Source organism: Cottoperca gobio, chromosome 19 (genome assembly GCF_900634415.1).
Source record: "Cottoperca gobio chromosome 19, fCotGob3.1, whole genome shotgun sequence".
Taxonomy (NCBI): Eukaryota; Metazoa; Chordata; class Actinopteri; order Perciformes; family Bovichtidae; genus Cottoperca; species Cottoperca gobio.
Window position 1 is genome coordinate 15,033,770 of NC_041373.1, and position 22,354 is coordinate 15,056,123.

Below are 22,354 nucleotides of genomic sequence, written 5' to 3' on the forward strand. Positions count from 1 at the left end.
TGATTACACTTGTGTACTTTGATTTTGAGTGCAAGACTTTTAATTGTAATGGAGTATTTTTACGCTATTTCTAATTTTACTTCAATTAATAGTTTTTCTTAAATACGCTTATTCAGAGAGTTAGATGAGAAGATTGATACTATTGTCATCTTTACGCTAAATAAAAAGCCGCAGCCGCTTAGCTTAGCATTAGGACTGAAAACAGCTAGCATGGTTCTATCAACAAAACTAATTACCAGGCATATACATACATATATACATGATCCCCCATGAAATGGATTTGTCTTTTGTATGGATTGTACAAACTAAATTGAACATGGTGGTTAGTTTTCTTTAGTGGTGCCTGTAGGTAAGGTTTGGAGAGGGCAAGGCTAACTGTTTCCCGCTTGTTTCCAGTCTGCTATGCTAAGCTAAGCTAAGCAGTTGTTGGCTCCAGCTTCATATTTACCGTACAGATAAAAAAGCGATATCTGTCTTCTCCGCTAACTCGGCAAGAAAGCGAATAAGCTCCAAACTATTCCTTTAAATAAAAGATCAAGATGTTTTTTTCGCACCGTGTAATAATATGCAACGTTTGATAACAGACCGTATTAAAAATTGCCTTTCAAATTGTTATTTGTCTGTGTCTACCTTTACTTGGATTCGTTTCTACAGCCAATGCAGTCCATCTCGAGCAGTCTCAAGTGTACTAGTGTACTAAAAGAAACCACAAAAAATACTTGCAAATCCTGCTCTTGATGTCGGTTATAAGAGCCGATAATCCAAAGATTAGCGTAACATCAGAAGGTGCTAGATAAAGTGTAAAACATTGAGTCACTTGTTGGTCATCTCGGTTTATTCTGTAGTTCTACAGCTCAACAGGTTTAGTCAGTCCATTAATCTCATCATTAATGTGTAAGCACCCTTTTGCCACCACCAGCTCACCCTGTTGTCTCTGCACCTTATCACGCTCGCACTCTGAGTGCTGCTCTTCTTGATTTCCTTAAGGGTGTCGTCAGACACTCCTGCGCTCCTCGCTCACTGGAGGGTGTGTGTGACTTGAGTGCCAGGAGAGCTTTGAATAACAGAGAGCGAGGGAAGAAATAAAAGGAATAAGCACCACAAGCTCTCAGAGTTACAGCAGCAAAGAGGAGACACAAGGATAACCATGCCTGAACCAGTCTCTAAAGGTATGCAGATATTTTTTGTCAAAAGCATAATTCATTGTAATTAGTTTGGAGCCTGGTGGTTTCAGTGGCAATGCTGATGCTTGGATTTGGGTTGCCTGGTTTGGGTGGAGATATATTTGCTTGTAATAGTTATAAATTATTTTTACCTGAAGATGTGGCAGAAAAGAGTAAAATGTCATATTTTTTAATTAATGAAATATAGAATTATTGTATTTTGTCATATGCCTTACATCTCTTATTTATATATGTACTTTATTATTTATAATGTGTAATAAAAAAAAGATGATCTGATGAAAAAAAAATATTTTTGGTTTTAGATTTGATGTATCTGTAGAAGAAACAGATGATACAAACTGGTTGAGATGAAAGTGGATTAGTTTCAGACCAACAAGTCAAACCCTGTGATCCACAGGTAGCACAGCACAGCTGAGGAAAACACTCTCAGATGACCTCATTGCTGACTGTGTTGAAGCAGAAGTGATATTCTTTTTAAAGGAGACAAATAATATAAACTAGAATAGATGGAACAACATGTTAAAAAATTATTTCTGTAAAATTAGATTATGTTTTTTAATCCACTCCTCAAAATAGTCAAACTTTAGATATCAAAATGACAATGAAACAAAACCAAATACTTATCTCAAAATATGCAAAAGTGTTATTTTATGATTCTTTTAAGATTCTTTGTTCCTCGTGGAGTGGCGAAACAGATAAAGACAAACATTTTGCCTCTTTGGCTACATATTATCATGACCATAGAAAATATTTGAAAGTCCATAAATTATCACGCAGCCAGCTGCTATGACATCATTAGTATGCTACTGACATAGGCCCAGAAAGAGCCCCATCTTGCTGACTAAACTGGAAAACTTCCAAATGAACTACAGCAGGTAGAGCAGGCTCATATGTTAACGCTGCTGCTGCAGCTATATCTGTACTACGTCTGTGCTGTATGGAGGTTATGTTTCATGCCAGCGGCTGTAACTCATTTTGCTTCATGTAGTTCACAATAGTCCACATTATTCATACTTCATCAGCATGTGTGTGTGTGAACAGTTACATTAACGCTGACGAAAACATTTCATATTAATGATTAAACAAGCAAACGCTGGCAGAAAATACAAAGAGAGTCTGATTTCATATAATATTTTACTAATTTAAAGTTGTTTATTGCTGCTGTGATAGTCTGGAAAACACATTTTCTTAAATTAAACTGGCTTTTGGCTTCCTTGGCTGAATGCTACTTTCTCATAAATAGTTGTCGGGACTTTCTGGAGCCGTCCTCACTTTGACCCCGTGCGGCTCTAAATCTAAAGTGACAGAAACTTAAGATAAGTGACAGTCGTAGCGGATGAGTCTGTTAGAGGAGTCGAGTTTTACAGGCCAAGAAGAAGAAGCGTGTTGAGCCTTTCAAGCTCATTTCTAACCCGACCGTGCTGTTAGTTAAATGAAGGGGCTTTGCTGGACTTGTTAGCACATTGCTCCTAATTATACTTTTCCTATTTGGTTCTTCTTCTCAGCACCTGTCTCTGGGCTAATCTCTTCAAAGATCTAAGCCAGGCCCTTTTTATTTCTATCTCAGAAACATAACTAGGCACTACTTTTATTCACCTTATACAGCCAGAGAGTTTATCCGTGTTGGACACGATCCCACTTTCCTTACTGTATGTCTGCACCTCCCGCCGCTCTGTCATTCCCAGCCAACTGCAGAGCTTTGAGTATGAAGGTCAGTTTAATTTACAGTCTAAAACCACTTACTTCCCCATGCTGTGATTTATTTTCGTATTTACACGCAGTTGAAACGTTTTCTGTGCTGCTTCACTTAGCAGCTGGATCTCGCCCTCAGCTAACGGCTAAAAATACTCGCCAATAACCCCTGACCTTCTCCACTCAGTTTTGTGTTTCTTCCTCAGAAGTTTCATGAGTCTCACACACCCGAGCGTATGAAATTTTGGCTGTAACTCCCATCTTAGATAAATCATTATGTAATTTATCACTTCCATCCAGAAAGTTCCCTAATGCAGTCAATCAAGCACACGACAGTTTTCTAGTCAGTGGTCTGGCGGTAATGTGATTCATGGGCGTAATTCCTCTCATCGTTATGACCCGGTGAAACACTATGAAGCCAAAGTTGAACCAAAACTGCTCCGTGAAGTTTCCCTGAATGCTGTTAATCTTTCTGAGGATACAAAAACCCTGGCATGACAAGCGTATCTATAATATTTAAACCTTGCATAAAGGCACAATCTGAAATCCTAAATCTATACAGGAAAGCCCTTCCACAAAAATATATTTTTTAATAATGGAGACACACAAAATAAAAGTTTTCCAGCTGTAACTCACACCTAATATTCCTTAATTAATGTGTCTTATAATACCTTAATTTTACAAGGTAAAGAGCATTTTTATTGATTCTTAAAATGATATAAAATGTGCAGACACACTTATCATTTGTGTTGTTTCTTCTTCTGACATGTAGCTACACGCTACAAACTGTTTCTTGTAGCAGATCAAAACTAACAGATGAATGATGTGTTGCTGAGATATCGTCATAATGTCTTTGTTGCACGTTGGCACCGAGCGATGGTCAATGTTGTTATGAGGTCAGGCTTCTTCGTAGCTTAGTTTACGTCAGGCTCATTACACACACTGTAAATCGAACTGTCAGCGGTAAACACGCAAAGTACACAGGCATTGAGGTGAAGACCTGCAGTACCTTAACTGACCTTGGAAACAAAGCCAGAGGAACTACACATATTAAAATACATATTCAGGACTCATTATGCTTCCAGAAATAAACTAAAGGTAGACACTTACAGTATGTAATACTACAGAGAGCGTGTTCACAAAAGAAGGAACACAATAAAAGAAAGAAATCTCCCCGAAGGAAACAAAAAACAACAAGAAGCATATCTACTAATTATACATCTACAACAACTTTGACAACTTTGCCAATATATGAAACCACAGAGCGTCTCTGAGGGGGACATTTAAACTGTGAGGAACAGCTGTTCAGAAAGTTGATTACCCCGCTTTATCACAAACTTGTTGAAGATAATCAAGATTCTCACCCCAAGTGGATTGACTTAGCAGATGCTGATATAGAATTACACTCGATGCAGGTGTTAAAGCCTCTCACGGGAAGTGTTAAGTATTTACACCAAAGTCTTAGAGTTTGCACATTTTCTCTTTCTGCACAGACAAAGTAACAGAACACGTCTCTGAGCTCTAAGTAACAAAGACTAACTGTTACGTAAGAAGCCGTATGGGCTGCACGTAGCAGTGTGTTTACACTGCTGTATGAGAGAAGAAAAAGAACATATACTCTTTACTTTACAACACCAACTACAGCAATACCTTTAAGGGAAACCCTAAGTGACGAGAAAAGCTCACAAGGTCAAGTGGGTCTGACTATTCAAGGAACGTGATATGACCTCAGGGAGAACATAAGACACCGTCCCTGGCCTTTAGCAGCTCCTGCAGTGGCCTCCAGGGAGACACTTGAGGAGTTTGGTATATTATACGTCTCTATTTCAGTTGAGAATTTCTTTTACCAGATTTAGGTCTCAACAATTACACCCACCACGCTCCACCCTCAAACCAAATTGACTATTTGTCATCCTCTATGGCTCCGATGTGGCCGTAGAAACATTTCTTGCCAATCGGTGAAGAACTTTCTGTAGAATAAAATCAGTGGGCGTTGAAGTAATTACAAAATGTATTCCTGTTACCCAGTAGGTGTAGGTGTATGGTGCAACATTACTAGCTTTGCCATTAAATCAGATATACTATAAACATTCCTGAAATAACAATTTTATATAAACCCATCTGTCAAAAAACAAACAAATGACTTTAAACAGATATGTTGTTAATTTGTCTAATTGTGTACAAAATGCAGTTTCTAATCGTTGTCTTATTCTGTTTCTAACCCTCAGATAAACCGGAGGGGCAGGGTAAGTCAGCTGATCCACACAATTTGCCTACTGACCTTTTGGTGATCCTTAAATGACCACATAGTGATTTGATTATCGCTTCCACATTTTCCCTTTGGCTCACATATCAACCGCCGCTGTCATTCAAACGCAGGCTCTATGTTTTTATAATTTTACCTTCAGGAAATTTCACCGAGGATCTGTTACACCGTACATTATCAGATTACTGAAGCTGTTTACTCAACTGTCTTCAAATGATGTAACAACACAGATGGCACAATAAAAATGCTTTGGTTTTCACAAGCCATATTTGAGTATGGTCATGTGATACCCGTCTGGATTTTATGTGTTACCCATCAATAGAAACTATTTGCTCAGCTGTCGGAGTGTATTAAATATACGTTTTCCAAAGGGGTTACCATAGTATTACTTTTTATTTGCGATGTCTAACAAAAATCCACACATTTTAGAGCCGGAGGAGCCGACGGCAGAGGGTGAGGGACAATGATTTTCTTTTTATTCCTCCCCCTTTTGTTGTGACTGAGTTATTCAGTGCACTCACACAGTGTTAACATGTGACATGGAGTGGATTTGAGTTGAGTGTTGAGAAATGCATTTGGACTAATCAGTCAGGGTAATTATCTGAATAATACAGAACAAGTGGTTTTGCTATAGATAATAAGTCAAGCAATTACTGAGTCAAGACGATAGGCCTATAAGTCAATCACATCGTACGAGACAACATGAAGCCGCTAAAGGGGGATAATGCAATTATTATGCCACTTTGATTCAGCGTGTTTGCATTTCTTAGCTAGCATGCGTCACATGTGAAATTGAGTGTGTGGTAACAGATTTTATTTCCTCAGTTTATTTAACAATCCAGTGTCAGAAATCAACAAAGGGATGTTATGCACTCTGCACATGTATGAACCGTGTATCGCAGCATCATGTGAATCCATGTGTGTTGATGACCAGTCTAATGGGTATTAATGTTGTTTATGTTGTTGAAAACAAAATCTGATTTTGATGTTGTTTAGCATCTTGGACTTGTTTCTTTTGGATTGCACAGAAATGATCTATATGTGTGAAGACAAGCCATCTGTGTGGATTCTAATATGTACACCGACTGACTGCAACCGGATGCATTTTCCACATCTGTGAACTCTCGTAATGACCTTTGGGTTACATTTTAGTGCAGGCATGTGAAGCGTGAGCAATTATCTGCAAGTGTTCTATGTTTATGTGTTCTGGTTGAGTTCATCCGGAGAAATGAAATGTAAAGTTCTCATCATCCATTCCCTGTTTCCAATCACTCAACCATGATTTTTATTTGCGCAGCTGAACCGCAGCCAGAGAACGATGGTAGGCACCTCTTAGTGTTAGGAAATAAACCTTCTATCTCCTCAGCTTCCTTAAATATGACGAGATATGGTTAATAATTACAGATATATATACTGGGAACTAATTTTCATTCATTTCCCATAGATGCACCCCCCACAGACGGAGGTAAGGCAGAATCCTGTACATTGAATGTTCGAGTTTAATATATTATCCATATAATGTATTCACATAAAGTGCATACATTTGCCTCTCAGTGTGGAAATGACAGTATCTGCATGACTCTTGTATGTCTTATTTTTAAAGATCCTTCATTATTTGGTCTCAGATGACCTGCATAACGTTGCGAAATGTATATTTGAACACCTCAAAAATACACAAATTCATATGCAAACCAAATTTTATTCAAAAGCTATATAATCCTTAATCTGTGTGGTCCCATGTGGTTTGAGACTGTACTCAATTACCTGGAGGACAATAGGCTAGGGGAGGGGATTAACAAATCAACTCCAAAACACACCAGAATCCAGAAATGGTGGAAGGTTGAGCTTTGAGTTAGCAAATCAATCCCATAAAAAACATTCATGCTACAGAGAAATCAAATAAAAAAAATGTTGAATGCCGTATGTTGTTTGTCATCACTGTACTGATATATACATATACTGTGTAGTATATGCTGTTTGTGAATTTAAGCTTGGTTTGGTTTTACAGTATGTGCAACATGGTCAGTTCTATAATGTATGTGTTCCATTTTTTGTGTTTCAAGTATTTATTTATTATAAAACATCTTTATTTGAAATGTGATGGTGCATGGGGCTTCTGTTTTCTGTTTGTTTATTGGTCTTCATTGCAACTGTACAACATCTCATGTGCAACAACAAGCATTTGCTTCCTAGCTGCTTTCTTTCGTTAAGTTAAGTGTGCTTCCTTGTTTGTCTGCAACAGATTCAGACGCTGATGGGGATGGTAAGGAAAGATTATAGTGATGTGTCCGTTGATAAATTACTTTTGCCCTTTCAAAAGTATGTTTTGAGTGTTTATAACATTGTGTATAACGTTGGTATTATGTGACTCCACATAATATTTAAAGTGTTAAGTGGACCGAGGTCTATGTTATTATTTGAAATCTTTTGGCCTACTTCAATTTGGACTGAAATTACGGCAGGAAATCGTTCAAATGGCTTTTTATCATTTTAGAAAGTGAGCTGATTTCCAAAGTCGTATGTAAGCCTTCTTAAAACATACTTCTTAGTTTCCTCTGTAGGAAAGTTGTTGACTCACTATCACCAAAGACAAAGACAAGTTGTATTGTTTCTAAAAAATCTTAGATGCAAGGCCCGAAATGTAAAATGTAGTAAAAGTATGCAGGGTGGCTCCGCTTGCTTTAGTACTTACAGATCCCATGATAAAAAACTTCTAAAAATCCCCCTCGGAGCTTGCAGCTTCTTGCCGCTCTGCAGTAGTTACCTTCAGGATAAGCTGCACCTCACGTCTACAGCTCACCAGATCCTTGGCTACGTCAAAGAGATGAAACGAGTGGTCTAATTTGCAGTTTAGTGTGTGGTGCTATCCCTGTCTCGTTCACCTGTGTCCTCACTGACAAATAATGGTGTTTATGTTATTTCAGCAATTCAGAATTTGTTTCCCCATATGAAGAGTGCTGCCCTTGCCATCCCATCTGTATGCTATGATACCCACTCCCCTTTGCCTCTGCCCCTCTGGCAATTTAAACAACGAGAGTGGAAACACAGCTGTGCTATATGTGTCACAGTTATCGTGGAACAACGGCAGCTGTTGCAGCTAACAACAGTGTCATCTGATTATATGACACTTTTATTAACATTACGCTGCACTAGGAATTGGCAATGAGAGCTCAAGCAGTGAGTTCATCCAATATATCATAGTCAGCACATCAAAGTCAATGCCTCCAAACAGGAAAAGACATACTGGGTCATGTCATATCCTTTATCTGAAGGCCAAAGGCCTGTAGAGGGTCTACTAACTAAACCATGGTTGTGTATCACAGCCATGCAGTTTGGCAGCAGTCTAAAAATGTTGGGGTTGCACCACAACAGGATTTACAAGTGAAATTCAAGAGCTTTTATTCAAGATACAAATCTGTCCCTGTCCGCCATGGTCTTTCAGGGGCACAGCTCCCCGAGCGATGCGTTGAACGTCTGCTCTGTTTCCACTGATCAGAGGAGATTCAATGGAGAAAGGTTATGGACGGCCAGGGAGCTTAAGGCTGCTCATTCCTTGTGGTGCCCTTCGAAATGTGTGTAAAATATCCTGTAGCTGCGGAGCCTGAGGGGAAACTCTGATATTAACAATCTTTTCTCCACTTGGACACCACCACTTGGGTAAGACTTAACCAGTGGCAGTAGTAAGTCTCTTGGCAACTTTACCACATTTAACCTGGTAGGCCAGGAGGCTTGACAAATTGTCCTTCATGGCTGCTTCCTTTTTTGGCTAGTTGACCAGTGTGGCAAGACTTGGGGAATGGACTTTGGGGTATGTAGAGGAGAGGATGTAGCCAGGCTGCAGGAGGGGGGGGGGGGGGGGGGGGGTTGTTGGCTGGTGATCTAAAACTTACCCTGAAGTATGGCCTGCTGAGAAAGAAGGAGGTCAAGATGTGGTCATTAAATGTTAAGTTTGGCTACTGCTCTGGATGTCACAACCATAACTTGCCTGTGGAATGGGTCATTCGATGCTTCTGGAAGCTTCCCTCCGTCGATTTATCTCTTTTTTAAGCCTTTATAAGTTTCCATCTCATCATTATTCTTGCCTGGCCTGAATACCCATCACTTAATGTTGTACTCTGCAAGCTCCTCCTACAGTACAGTAGCATCGGTTGCCCAGAGGGAAGAAAGGTATACTGTTCAGCAGCTGTTCCAGACGAAGCTCAGCATAAGCTGTGACACATATAGTGGAAAGAAAAGACAAGAAATGGTGGCAGCACATGATTAGGGGGAAACTGGAGCGTGAAACAAAGAAGTGAAATGGCTCAGCAAGTGGAAACTCCGCACAATAGAAACACCTTGTGGTTCTCACTATCAGCCTTTCGCTTACCACAGTGGGAGCACTGTTTCTCTTGGGCAAGCTAGGTTTCGCAAAATGGTAATTTTACATGGTGAGGAGATTTAATTCAACATTGTAGCGGGTTGGTAACATGTCTAGCACGCTAGGCCTAATCCAGAGACAGCAGCTGAGGAACGTTCAAAGGGAAATCGGAGGAGACGGTTCTTTGGTCAGAACTCAAGTTCCGATGCCATGCCTTCCATATCCAATTTTAGCCATGGGAACAGGCTTATACAAAACCCAATCTTCCATTTACCTTAGTGCTATGAAATGTTTTGAGTTATTCTTGGGATGTGATCTTAATTACAAAGTATCAAAGATACACCTTGTGGGAGGACGGTTTTTACTTTGTACATGGGAGACATTGGTGTTGATTAGATTTTTCATGTCTACCATTTGTTTGATCCCCGGTCCTTTCCCTTTGTGTTTATTAGAGTGGAATATCTGTGTGGGAAGTGCTTATAATACCAAGGCTGTTTCAAGCCATACCCATGGGGGTTTAATGTGTGTAGGAGGGGATTATCATCATTTGGCCAATTGCGACTGTTTTGGGGCACTTGCACCAGTATTGGAAACATTTTGAATGTTATAAGAGCACAAGTGTACAGTTTGCCCAGAGATGTGTTTCTATCTTAGGGTATCTTGAGATTGCAGTGCGTCATACTTTATTACAACTTATTATATTCATAACACATAAACTAAACTAAACTAGAAAGTAAACTACATGTATTTTAAGTCATTCTACAGTGGTTGATTTAAGCCGTGCACACATGCTTTGTATGGGGTAAAGTAATTGCCTCCTTTGTGACATGTAGCCTTGCAATATCAGTCCAAAAGAAGTAATCATCGTGATTTCAATATATACGTTTGGTGAATAAAATTGCAGTAATCAACATATATGATTACTTTCTGTTAACAATCACGATTTTGATTCTGTTTTGATTGCATTTCACTGTGTGGCATATTAATGTAATAATTCTACAGAATAATCATTCTGTAATTGCTGCTCACTTGCCTTGTTTTACCTGAAGAGTTTACATCAACCTATGGTACAGTATAACCGCAAATTGTTATACTTCCATATGTTTTTTTCCCAGCTGGGGCAAACCCTGCAGAGGAGGGTAAGGGTGACCTAAATGCACAGCGTGGGACTGTGACTATCTATTGCATGCAAATGTGAAATATTATGAAATACAGATGTATGCATCCTATGTGTTATTATGTGTATATAAATATAATGCAACATGATGACGTCAACTCATTGGATTTGTTAGGGCCAAGTATATGAAACTAAGCAGGGATTTGCACTTTATAGCATGACTTTATTTATATGCTAATGTTAATGGCAAGTATTCATTGTTTACTGATTTGCACCTTAATGGCTAAATCGTTGTTCTGGGTAATACATGCTGATGTATGGAGGTCAGGTGCACTTGTTTGAAGAGTTATACTATTATACTATTGGTTATGATACTTTGCTGAAGCAGTTATGTGTCTCTGGAACTTTTGTTTGCCTGAATTCATGAAACCCATCCACTTTGCTCTCTTGTCCTTGTACGTGTTCGGGGTCGTGTCGCGATGTTAACCTTCGATTTGAGAAACTCTCGTGAAATGGTTAGAGTTAGGCATTGAGCTTGAATGGTTATTCTTAGGACTTGAGCTTGAATGGTTATTCTTAGGATAGGTCGTTTGGTATCAAGTCATGCAAAAATATTCTTAAATCAAGGGTTAGCATCTAGACACGACCATATGTTTGGAGCTGTGTACATTGAGGTTTTTAGTGTGTTCTGAAGCATTATATATATGTTCAATGTCTCATTTACTGTAATTATATTTGCAACTGTTCAGGATAACATGGGGGGGAAAACTTAGAATATGACTATTCTTTCATATAAACAACTATTTATACTATACTACAAATAAAATAAAGCATATTTTGTATCTGTTATGACAAAGTAACTTATTATAAAGTCAAAACAATGCCACAGAAGATTTACTTTACATAATTCTAATGTTATTTGTCAAGAAAAGCCAGAACATGGCTAATTGTGCTTAAAAGCTAGTGTAAAACTAGAGGAAATAATAACATTTGTGACAAGCATGGTATATACAACAAATGCATTTCTTAGGAAGAGAAGCCTATCCCTAACTCTGCAACAGTACAACTGGTTTTGATATATAATTGTGATGTAGCTTTGACAAAATGCTAATTTGTGATTTGATTAAACATTGATAATGATAACTTACAGCTAGAGTTAAACATAAAAGCAACATATATGTTGTACATGTTTGTAGAAACTGTTACATCCTCTGCTGTCTTTTAGTCCTTTTAGCCAAATTCTTTTGGTTTGTTATTAAGTGTTTGCTGTCATATATTATATATATGTTTCATATATATACCGTATGTAAGTCTGTGTATGCAGGTGTGATTAAAAATTGTTCCTGGTTCATAAAAATGTCCGAGCATTTTGCTGTCCTTTGCTCTTTAGTTTGTTGCACACTGTGGACTTTGTCAATGCCATTCAAGGGATTATTTGTGTTGTTTTTAGAGCAAGTGAACTCATTTCTTTCTCCTTCTCTTTAGAGTCGGGGTCGCATGAGCTCACTGGGCTCTTTGTCGAGAAGCCACCAGAGAATATAGCCGGTGTTGCAGGTTAGAAACGCTAAAAGATGGATGACAGAAAACAGTAGCAATCCATAATGTGTAAACCTGATTATGTAATGTTATATGAGTTAATTGTTTTTGAATGGCAGGAGCGGATGTCACTATCATAGCGAAGGTGGACTCGACCACCCTGACAAGAAAACCCACCATGAAATGGTTAAAGGGCAAATGGCTGGATCTTGGCAGCAAGGCTGGAAAACATATGCAGTTCAAAGAAACTTATGACAGGAATACTAAGGTTGGTGTTAGACAGAGAATATGATCCTCTTCCTTCAGAAATAACTAAGTAACTAAGAAGTAATTAAGCAACATTCCTTCCCTCCCCTCAGATCTATACTTATGAAATGAAGATCATCAAAGTGGTCGCTGGAGATGCTGGCGGCTACAGGTGCGAGGTGACGGCAAAAGACAAGTGTGACAGCTCCACCTTTGAGGTCTCTGTTGAGGGTGAGTGAAAGCGGACTCTGGCCTGCTGAGGCTGCCACAGTATCCATACATGCTGATGTTTTGATCTGATCCAGTACTAATGTGCGTCCTCTGCAACTTCTCTCATTACAGCTGCACAGCAGGAGCAGCAGGCAGATATTTTTTCTGCCTTCAAGAGAGCGTAAGCGCACTGGGGTTTGCATTTCAGCCTGTCTAGTATTGTATGTGTGTGTGTGTGTGTGTGTGTGTGTGTGTTTATGTGAATAAACAAGAGGGGAAAAGCATACATAGACTATTTATAAAGTGTGTGTGAATGTGTCTTTCACCATATGTTGTATATGCCATGTTTTTATCATGTTATTACGCCTACACTATATGCTTTATGTACCGTATGTCTGTTTCCACACACACACAGGGATGGTGGAGAGGATGACGGAGATCTGGATTTTAGTGCTCTGCTGAAAGCCACAAAGTGAGAAGCTGAGCATTATTTGGTTTGCAATATTATCAAACACAAAGTAAGATTGTTTCTTTTTCTTTTATTTCTCACACATATCTCTTTCCCTTGATTGACAGGAAGAAGAGACCTCAAAAAGAGGTACCAGAGATTGACGTGTGGGAATTGCTTAAGAGTGCCCACCCGAGCGAGTATGAGAAAATCGCCTTTGAGTATGGCATCACTGACCTGAGGGGCATGCTGAAACGTCTGAAAAAGATGAAGGTCGTCGAGCCCAAGCATAGCGAGGGTATGTGGGGACAAGCAGGAAATGAAGAGGGAGGGGGAGAGATAGAGGAGTGATGAAGGAAAATAATTAGGAGGTGAGAGTTAACCTCAGGGGAGGGGAAGAGGGAAGTAGGCAAGAGAAAGGGCAGCATGAAACTGGACACAGAAAATAAGAGATGTGAGGTTTTTTTAACTGATTTTTTCCCTTTCTACCCGCCACCCCAGCTTTTCTGAAGAGACTCGATTCTTGCTACTCAGTGGAAAAAGGCAAGAAGATTGTCCTGAGATGTGAGGTGGTTGATCCTGACGTCCCTGTCAAATGGTTGAAGAATGGCCAGGAGATCAAGCCCTCAGCCAAGTACATGCCTAAAAGCATAACCACACGCAAACACACACACACACACACACACACACACACACACCATTGTATCGTTAGTTCACCTAGATTTGTTTTAAGTGTCTTTTTTCCCCTTGCTAAGCTCCATGCAAGCTCGTGCTGTATCACATTAATCATCAAGGTTAGACGGACTTGATAGACAGTGTTTTAAAAATACCAAGCTAAAATGATCTGCGCCACAAAGTCATGCTCAGAAATGACGGAGCCATCAACACGTTTTATTTTTAAACGGTCATAAGGAGCCTCCCAGAGGAATAAGCAAGTCTCACTGCCAAGACATCTTATGCCCCATGTAAACCATTGAAGATACACCCCCCAGGAAAAAAGGACCTCTAATTTCTAAATTTGAAGGTCTGAATGTGAGACAAGTCTAGGGCTCAGGTGAAAATACATGAACTGGGTCTGTTAGACAAAAAACTAAATAATTAGAAACATCTCCTTAAGTTATATTTTAAATTTAACCAAACTTTATATTTTTCATGAAGACATTTGTACTAAAACATGTCTTTGGCTTTATAAAGAAATACATTTAATCTATTTTTCACTTTCCAAGGTACATCATGGAGGCAAGCGGGAATGCCAGGACACTCACCATCAATAGGACAAGCCTGGCTGATGACGCTGCGTATGAGTGTGTGGTTGGCGATGACAAGTGTTTCACAGAGGTGTTCGTCAAAGGTGCAACATTTTTGACAGTTCATTAGCAATAAAAATCTGACATGATTAATTTTAATTTGTAAACATTATGACGTTAACCTCTCTGCCCTGCCCAGAGCCCCCTGTGACCATCACCAAGCTGATGGATGACTATCACGTGGTTGTTGGAGAGAGAGTGGAGTTTGAGATTGAGGTGTCGGAGGAGGGTGCCCACGTCATGTGGTCAGTATATATGTATTTTAGCAATATAGCCTTTGCTTCCATATAGAAGAACATTAAAAATGTCCACAACTCAACTAGTTCTTGTGCTGTAGAATCTGTCGAGGTCATAGTTTGATGTCAGTTTTAGTTTGAACACAATTTCTGTTCAGAATGTGGAAGCACAACTAACTTTGAAAGTATAAATGAGTGTATTGATCAGTTAGCATGTGTTAGCAATAATCATTACTATGCAATATGATAGATGACAATTCACGAGGGTGATGTAAGATTTCAGGGTGTGTGTGTGTGTGTGTATCCTGGTATTTGTCACATTGTGGGGACAACACTCTGTTAAGACTGTCACGTCCTGGGGACCTTTGAAAGTATGTGTATGTGTGTTTGTTTATTTAAACAAAGTACATCACAATCATGCATGCTCACTGTTACTATTTAGTATTAAACATTTAGCAGTGGCATGTTTGAAAGAGATGTGCTAATTTTCTAATATTTTCCAGGTTCTATGAGGATATAGAGCTTCACAAAGACGCAGAATCCCCAAAGTATCGCTTCAAGAAAGATGGAAGGAAGCATACCCTTATCATCCTGGAGTCCACGCTGGATGACATTGGAATGTACCATGCTTGGACAAATGGGGGGCATACCAAAGGAGAACTGGAAGTGGAAGGTACCATTGGAAAATGTATTATTTACTTATAGATCACTTAGCTTATAAAGTGTATAATTATTAAGTGTTTGATTTTGGATTAGTTTGTTAAAAATAATCAGTGCACAGACTTTATTTCATATATATTAACTCTATTTAGTTTTAATGCAGTGCTGAGGATGCAACTGAATTTAACTGCTGGCCCGAGGGCTTAACGCCTCTCTTTACAAATAAACTAACAACTCATGGCAGTGGGTGTCAAGATGTTGCCATCATGAACCTTACCCTCCCTCTCCCCCCTACCTTCACACGCTCTTCTCTCCCGCCTGAACTGTTTTTCCAATGTCTTAATCAGAAAAACAACTGGAGGTGTTGCAGGACATTGCTGATCTCACTGTCAGGGCAACAGACCAGGCTTTGTTCAAGTGTGAGGTGTCTGATGACAAGGTCACAGGAAAGTGGTTCAAAGACGGAGTGGAAGTCTTGCCAACCGAACGCATCAAGATGACTCACATTGGAAGGTAAAAGATTATTTTTTAATTTTTCATTTCCTCTCGTCACATCCAACGCATCCTGTGTTTATCTAAATATTGTCTTTATTTCATGTTCTTTACGGATATCTTCTCCGTTGCTTGTTTCAGGTTTCATAGGCTGCTTATTGATAATGTGAAGCCAGAGGATGCTGGAGACTACTCATTTATTCCTGATGGATACGCTCTGTCAATTTCTGCCAAACTCAACTTCTTGGGTGAGAAAGGAAGAATGATTACAAAGGTGCTATCGTGGATGCATTAATCATTAGCAGCCTACATAATGTTGTCAACTCTTTTTTGTCTCTCAAAACAGAAATTAAGGTCGACTATGTGCCTAGACAAGGTAGGTAGCCCTAATTTACCTCAATTCACAAAAACTTACACAACACTTTTTAATCCTAATATCTCAAACCCAATTCCACATGCACTCTCCCTTTGTATGTTGTACATTAACCAGATCCCCCAAAGATCCACCTGGACACCACCGGAAACATGGTCTCCCAAAACACCATCATTGTAGTGGCAGGCAACAAGCTCCGTCTGGATGTGGAGATCACAGGAGAGCCAGCACCCACCGTTGTTTGGTCGAAAGGAGATAAAGTAAGGATGTGACAAGTAAAGGGTCACTTTCCAGTATATCACTAAATGAATATATTCATTTTGGATAGCATAACTTGTCATGAGTGTGCGCATGTATCAGAGACAAGTCGTCCAGAAGACATAAGCTAACAGCCAACTTTAATATGTAACTAGAAAATCATGTTTAAAAAAATTATCAATTCATAACCATGGCGTCCATTATGTTGGAAGGTCAGCCTAACATGTTTGTGCAGTATGGCCTGTTTTTTTTTATTGTTTTGTGCACACTATCCCATCTCCCTCTTTGTCCCTTACACTGGGCTTCAGTTAAATGCTACCTCACCAGAAAACAAAACTGCTGTTCTGTTGAGATGTGACCCAACCAATGGGAATTATTGTTCCCTCAGGCAGTTAGAGGCCCAGCTGAGCAAAGGAAAGAGACTGTCCATGATGTTTCTGGTTGGAGTGCCAAAGTGCCCTTTTTTGGAAACAGGATATGCCTGTGCCCTATTTAGACAACTTCATGCTTCTTGTTTTGACTCTGTCACATCAGCGTAACACTTTGGTGACCACTAGTGAGCCCAAGTGCTGCCAAAGTCTCCCTCTTTTCAACTCATATTGACCATAAATTCCCTTCAGATTGGCCCAAAAGCCCTTGTGATTTCCCCCAAACCCTCTCTGGTTAGCCAGTGAGCCGCTTTTAGAGGCATTTAGGGTGAACCCTGCTTCTAACCTTGATAGAGATGCCCCATTGTGGTTTTCACCCTTCCACCTCAGAGAGTCTTAGCCCTGACTAAAGAAAACTGGAAAACGTGGATTTTGGTTTCACATTTAACACCACCCAAAAGTCTTTGCCACCCACTGAGCTATTTAGTTAGGTCTGCTTGACCCAGATGTGGTTTCGTCAAGATGAAATTGCTCATTGCATCTTTAGCACATCAGATGTACTATGCGGATTTGATTTATTAATGAAAGAGTTACCCTTCATGGCGCTTAGATGCTGCAATTTCTTGTTTGTTAGGTAATTACAGACACTGAAGGGCGCATGAGGGTGGAGGCCAGGAAAGACCTGAGCTGCTTCGTTATAGAGGGGGCAGAGAGGGAAGATGAGGGCAACTACACCATCTGTGTTACCAACCCTGCTGGAGAGGACAAGGCCATGCTGTTTGTGAAAATTGTGGGTAAGTAAAGATCTTAGTATGATGTCAACCAGTAGCAACTGATTTGGAGTGATGTGGTTTACAATTCACGTTTTGCATTACATTACATACATTCAAGTTTTCAAATATTAAAACTAACTCTAATCTTATTTTAGATGTCCCTGACCCCCCTGAGAATGTCAGATGCACATCAGTGGGAGAAGACTGCGCCAGCATCGTTTGGGATCCTCCCAAATTTGATGGCGGTGCACCACTCAAAGGTAAAGGATGTATTTTGTCTTAACCTTTACATAATTAACGAGCTGGGGTATATGTACATTTCTAGGGTTTTTGTGTGTCTTTAATTATTGTTCTGCACATGTTTATACTTTCTCTGTTCTTCTTCCAATAGGTTATCTCATGGAGAGGAAGAAGAAAGGCTCCTCCAGATGGACAAAGCTCAACTTTGATGTATATGAAGCGTCTACATATGAGGCTAAGAGGATGATTGAAGGTGTTCAGTATGAGATGAGGGTGTTTGCTATCAACAGCATTGGCTTATCTCAGCCAAGTCTCAACTCCAAAGCCTTCATGCCTATCTGTACGTATCGCAGCCATCTTAACTCCATCTTCCTCAGCTTCTTCCCTTTGTGAATCCCCCATCTACAGTCCACCCAGTGACCATCTTGAGTCTCTCTTTCTGTCACTCTCAGCTGCAACTAGTGAGCCAATACGTCTGAATGTGCATGATGTGACAGACAGCACATGTACCCTGAAGTGGCTCGCCCCGGAGAAGATTGGAGCTGGGGGCCTGGATGGCTATGTCATTGAATACTGCAAGGAAGGAGGTGATGAAACCAGAAATACTGTTTACAAATGTTGAGCATTCATGGAAAATTTAACAACATTCTCAAATCCAATTATAACTCAAGGACATGTATTTGATAGCCTGACGTCAGTCTTCTTAAATGGCACAGGTCATAGACCAAATAAGAGAATTAATGTATAATAATGTCTATAAAACATAACAAGATTCAAATCCCACTCACTGTGATTTAATGCATGTATTTGTCTTTTATTTCAGACACTGAGTGGGTGGTGGCAAACCAGGAACTTTGTGAGAGGCAAGGATTCGTGGTGCGTGGCCTCCCCGTGGGAGAGAAGATCAACTTTAGGGTAGTGGCAGTAAACATCGCTGGACGCAGTCCTCCAGCTACACTGGGACAGCCCGTCACCATCCGTGAGATCATGGGTGAGTCAGTCCAGATTAGACGCAAGTCAAAGAATATTTGTAAACATATTTTATGGATTATATCTCATCTTCAGCTAAAGCATTTTTAGTGCTTGTTAAGGTTTATACAGACACATTCTTAATCCTATCATAGTATCATACATTGAATTTTAATAAGATGTCTTTTCCTGCTTTAGAGTATCCTAAGATCCGGCTCCCTCGTGATCTGAGAACAAAGTACATCAGGAAAGTAGGAGAAAAGATCAACCTGACCATCCCCTTCCAGGTTAGGAACAAACCTCTCTAGATCTGTTCAATACATTGTATATGTGTTAACATGTACTAAAAAATACACAATATGAAAATGAATACCAGAGGAAAAATGGTTTGTATTTAAACTATAACAAATATAGGCATTTTGTCTTTAGAGGGAGTCTGTTTGCAGGTGTTGTGCAGTACGACTGCATATTTGAAAAAGTATGATAAAGCCTTTTGTGGCTCCAGAGGGAGCTGCATGGAAAAACAAAATGATATCTCCGGTTATGCTTTTTTTTTTACTGTCTATCATTAGTCAGTGTTATAGTGTGTGTAATGCTAAATTGGGGACCTACTTTTTCAATGAAAAAGCCACATTAGATTTTTTCAAGCATTACTAATAATTGTAAGTGTGTCCCTTTCATGACCTTCGCTTATTTAAGTGAGAAATACTCTTAACTTATATAGCTTATAACATAAGTTATGTTTCTGTTTAGGATCTTTCCTGCCTGTACTGTAAGACATTAGAAGTTATCATCTACCACTTCAAAACAAAATAGTTTTTTTGATGTTGTGCCGATAAGAGTTTATGTCACATCTCTCCATCATCCTCAGCAATGGGTAACTTTTGTGTCTTATAGGGTAAGCCACGCCCTGTCGCAACCTGGTTCAAGGATGGTCAACCCATTGATCCCGCAATGATCAGCGTCCGTAACTCAAACGTGGACAGCATCGTCTTCATCCGCTCGGCGGAGAGAGAGCACTCTGGAAAATATGAGCTGGTGCTAAAAATCGAGAACATGGAGGACAGAGCCAGCATTGTAATTCAGATTATTGGTAAGGTGTCTTCTTCTGTTTCTACTTCTACTGCTGAAATGTTGTAACTTTAACTGTCAGTGTCTGCAAAATACACCTTGGACTATCTCAAATGTGTTGTAACTGAAATGCTCTGAAAATGTAATCCATTCAGATAAACCTGGACCTCCTCAGAAACTGAGTGTGACAGAAGTCTGGGGATTCAATGCAGCAACGGAGTGGCAGCCCCCCAAAGACGATGGCAACTGTGAGATTACTGGATACACCATCCAAAAGGCAGACTTGAAGACTAAGGTGAGAGAGGAAAAGGGGGGGGGGGGGGGGGGGTAGTGTTTCAAACCTACAGTAGATCATTTCTACAGTCACCTGCACTTAAAGCCTTCATCACAACAATAATGCTGAGTTATTCTATATGCTCAATTTAAGGAGACACTTGTAATGCAAAATTGTTTTAGTGTAAGTATTTAAATTTTCAATGGAGGATTCGAATCGAATCAACTATTTATTGTCACACATTTACAAAGCACAGCACACAGTTAAAATTCAGACTCTGCATTTAACCCGTCCTAGTATTAGGAGCAGTGGACAGCTGTAATATAGCGCCCGGGGAGTTTCATGGTGATATCTATTTAAATACACTTTTTACTCTATTCACCTGTTGTGTCTTGCGAAATGTTTTAACAAAATAAGAGAGCTTTATTTTTATAAAAGCTAGTAAAAATACAAAGTAACAAATAAAACTACCAGACACTACCAACACTGGGACAGACAGGGATATATACACACAAACACTAAACTAGGGAACGAGACACAGCTGGGAGAGAAGGCAAAAACACAAGGGCAGGAAGTAATACAAGGCATGACACAAGGGGAAGGGAACATTTCAAAATAAAACAGGATATAGAAAGTTTTCTCTCATTCTCTGAGCCATAATTCTGCACTTCAGTAGTACTTACATACACCAAACTTTCCAGTATCATTCCCCTCGTTTTTACAGAGGGGTTTGTTCATATATCATTCATAGCCTGATTTAAAAAACATGTCTTTCCAAAGAAGTGGCTGTTGACAGTATTTTCAGTTTTATCGAATGTTCAGGTTTCTGTTCGGGGAATGTTTGCAAATTAGACCATATTTAATAAGATAACGCCCCGTTTCCATATGTAAACATAACATTTAAAAAAAAAACTTGCAATAATAAATAAATTGTATTAATGTAAGTAATCAAGTGGGGATTTCTTGTGGTGATATCGCTTAGTTCAAATTCCTACCCAATTCACCTGTAGTGTCTTACCTTAACTTTCACCTTTTTCTTTCCCCAGGAATGGTTCACTGTTTATGAGCACAACAGACGGCCAAACTCCACAGCTTCAGATCTGATCATAGGCAATGAATACATGTTCCGCGTCTACAGTGAAAACCTCTGCGGCCTGAGCGATGACCCGTGCTACAGCAAGAACACGGCTGTCATTGGCAAGACAGGTGTGTCCACATGTATATGTACAGTACTTTGTGCGTGTGTTTAGTGTAGATACACTATCCTGTCAAATGTGCCACATTTCTCTCACTGATTTATGGGGGTTGACTAAGTTTTCCTGTCTTTCCATCCTTCTCCATAGGCCTGGAGATCAAACAAATCCCCTTCAAGAAGAGAGACAAGACCTGTGTGCCCAAGTTTACTCAGCCCCTCGTCGACAGATCTGTAGTGGCCGGTTACAGCACCGCCATCAGCTGCAGTGTCAAAGGGTTCCCTAAGGTAAATATGCATGTTAAAATAGCATGTGGAGCGTGATACAGGAGGAGGCTGACGGTGAGGCAAATTATGGCCTGAAGTTTCATATCAAATGACATCGCATTGAAAGAAAATCTTCCTTCTATAATCAAAGAATTGGATTTATTGCAATCTGACTATATATCAAATTGACTTTTCCTCAGCCTAAGATTGTCTGGATGAAGAACAAGATGATCATCGGTGAGGATCCCAAGTACTTGATGCGGAACAACCAGGGAGTGTTGACCCTCAACATTCGCAAGCCAGGCACCTTTGACGCAGGAAAATACTCCTGCATGGCCGTCAATGAGCTGGGCAAGGACGAAGTGGAGTGCAAGCTGAACGTCCGACGTAAGAACAGAGGGTGGTCAGAGGCTGATTGGAGGGGAGGGATGATGGAGGAGGGGGAGCTTTGGTGGTTTGAGTGCCGTTTGTCTTTAGTTTTTTTGGAATACAGACGATTAGTAGTTGTAGTTCAAGCTAAAAGTTGAATGTGTTAACAGTTCCAACACAATCAAATAGTTTGAATGTTGATATGAAACACAATACTTGGGCTTATTTCAACACAGTCTAACTCTCATTATCTGTGCTGTCATCCCACAGTTGCCTCAGAAGCGGAAAAGGACAAGAAGTGAGAAACCGAACAGCAAAGAATGTGAAATGATATGAACCAAACGTGGATGTTAGTACGTAGAGCACACACTGTCATGGAGTGAATCTAATAAAATTTAGTGATAAAGTGCTATAAATAATTGTTTATTTTGAAAAGTTGTTTTCTTTCT

At 39.7% G+C, this 22,354-nt stretch overlaps 1 protein-coding gene across 3 annotated transcripts; it reads left to right on the forward strand.

Moving 5' to 3' along the window:
- Positions 1-1,031: 1,031 nt before the first annotated feature.
- LOC115024491 (myosin-binding protein C, fast-type-like) lies at positions 1,032-22,343 on the forward strand. 3 transcript variants are annotated; one of them, XM_029456101.1, is made up of 29 exons: positions 1,052-1,169; positions 5,105-5,122; positions 6,587-6,607; positions 12,102-12,170; positions 12,272-12,420; positions 12,512-12,629; positions 12,741-12,789; positions 13,024-13,080; positions 13,185-13,354; positions 13,558-13,690; positions 14,283-14,407; positions 14,503-14,608; positions 15,103-15,272; positions 15,607-15,772; positions 15,893-15,999; positions 16,098-16,127; positions 16,242-16,384; positions 17,385-17,544; positions 17,679-17,783; positions 17,915-18,103; positions 18,216-18,350; positions 18,587-18,754; positions 18,931-19,019; positions 19,630-19,825; positions 19,959-20,098; positions 21,124-21,283; positions 21,421-21,557; positions 21,737-21,923; positions 22,176-22,343. In XM_029456101.1, exons 1-29 carry the CDS (start codon positions 1,148-1,150, stop codon positions 22,205-22,207), a joined length of 3,351 nt encoding a protein of 1,116 aa, XP_029311961.1. In that variant the 5' UTR covers positions 1,052-1,147; the 3' UTR covers positions 22,208-22,343. The 3 variants fall into 3 exon arrangements, with proteins under 3 accessions (XP_029311962.1, XP_029311961.1, XP_029311960.1); XM_029456102.1 differs by lacking the exon at positions 6,587-6,607 and having other exon boundaries at positions 1,032-1,169; XM_029456100.1 differs by lacking the exons at positions 1,052-1,169; positions 5,105-5,122 and adding an exon at positions 6,406-6,463.
- The last annotated feature ends 11 nt before the right edge of the window (positions 22,344-22,354 follow it).

Excerpts from the sequence above, each read along its gene's own strand:
- LOC115024491 (XM_029456100.1), top strand. The coding sequence starts at position 6,421 with ATGATTTTTATTTGCGCAGCTGAACCGCAGCCAGAGAACGATG. Across the intron at positions 16,385-17,384 it reads TTTGGTCGAAAGGAGATAAA|GTAATTACAGACACTGAAGG; the intron begins GTAAGGATGTGA and ends CTTGTTTGTTAG. Across the intron at positions 21,284-21,420 it reads GGCTGTCATTGGCAAGACAG|GCCTGGAGATCAAACAAATC; the intron begins GTGTGTCCACAT and ends CCTTCTCCATAG.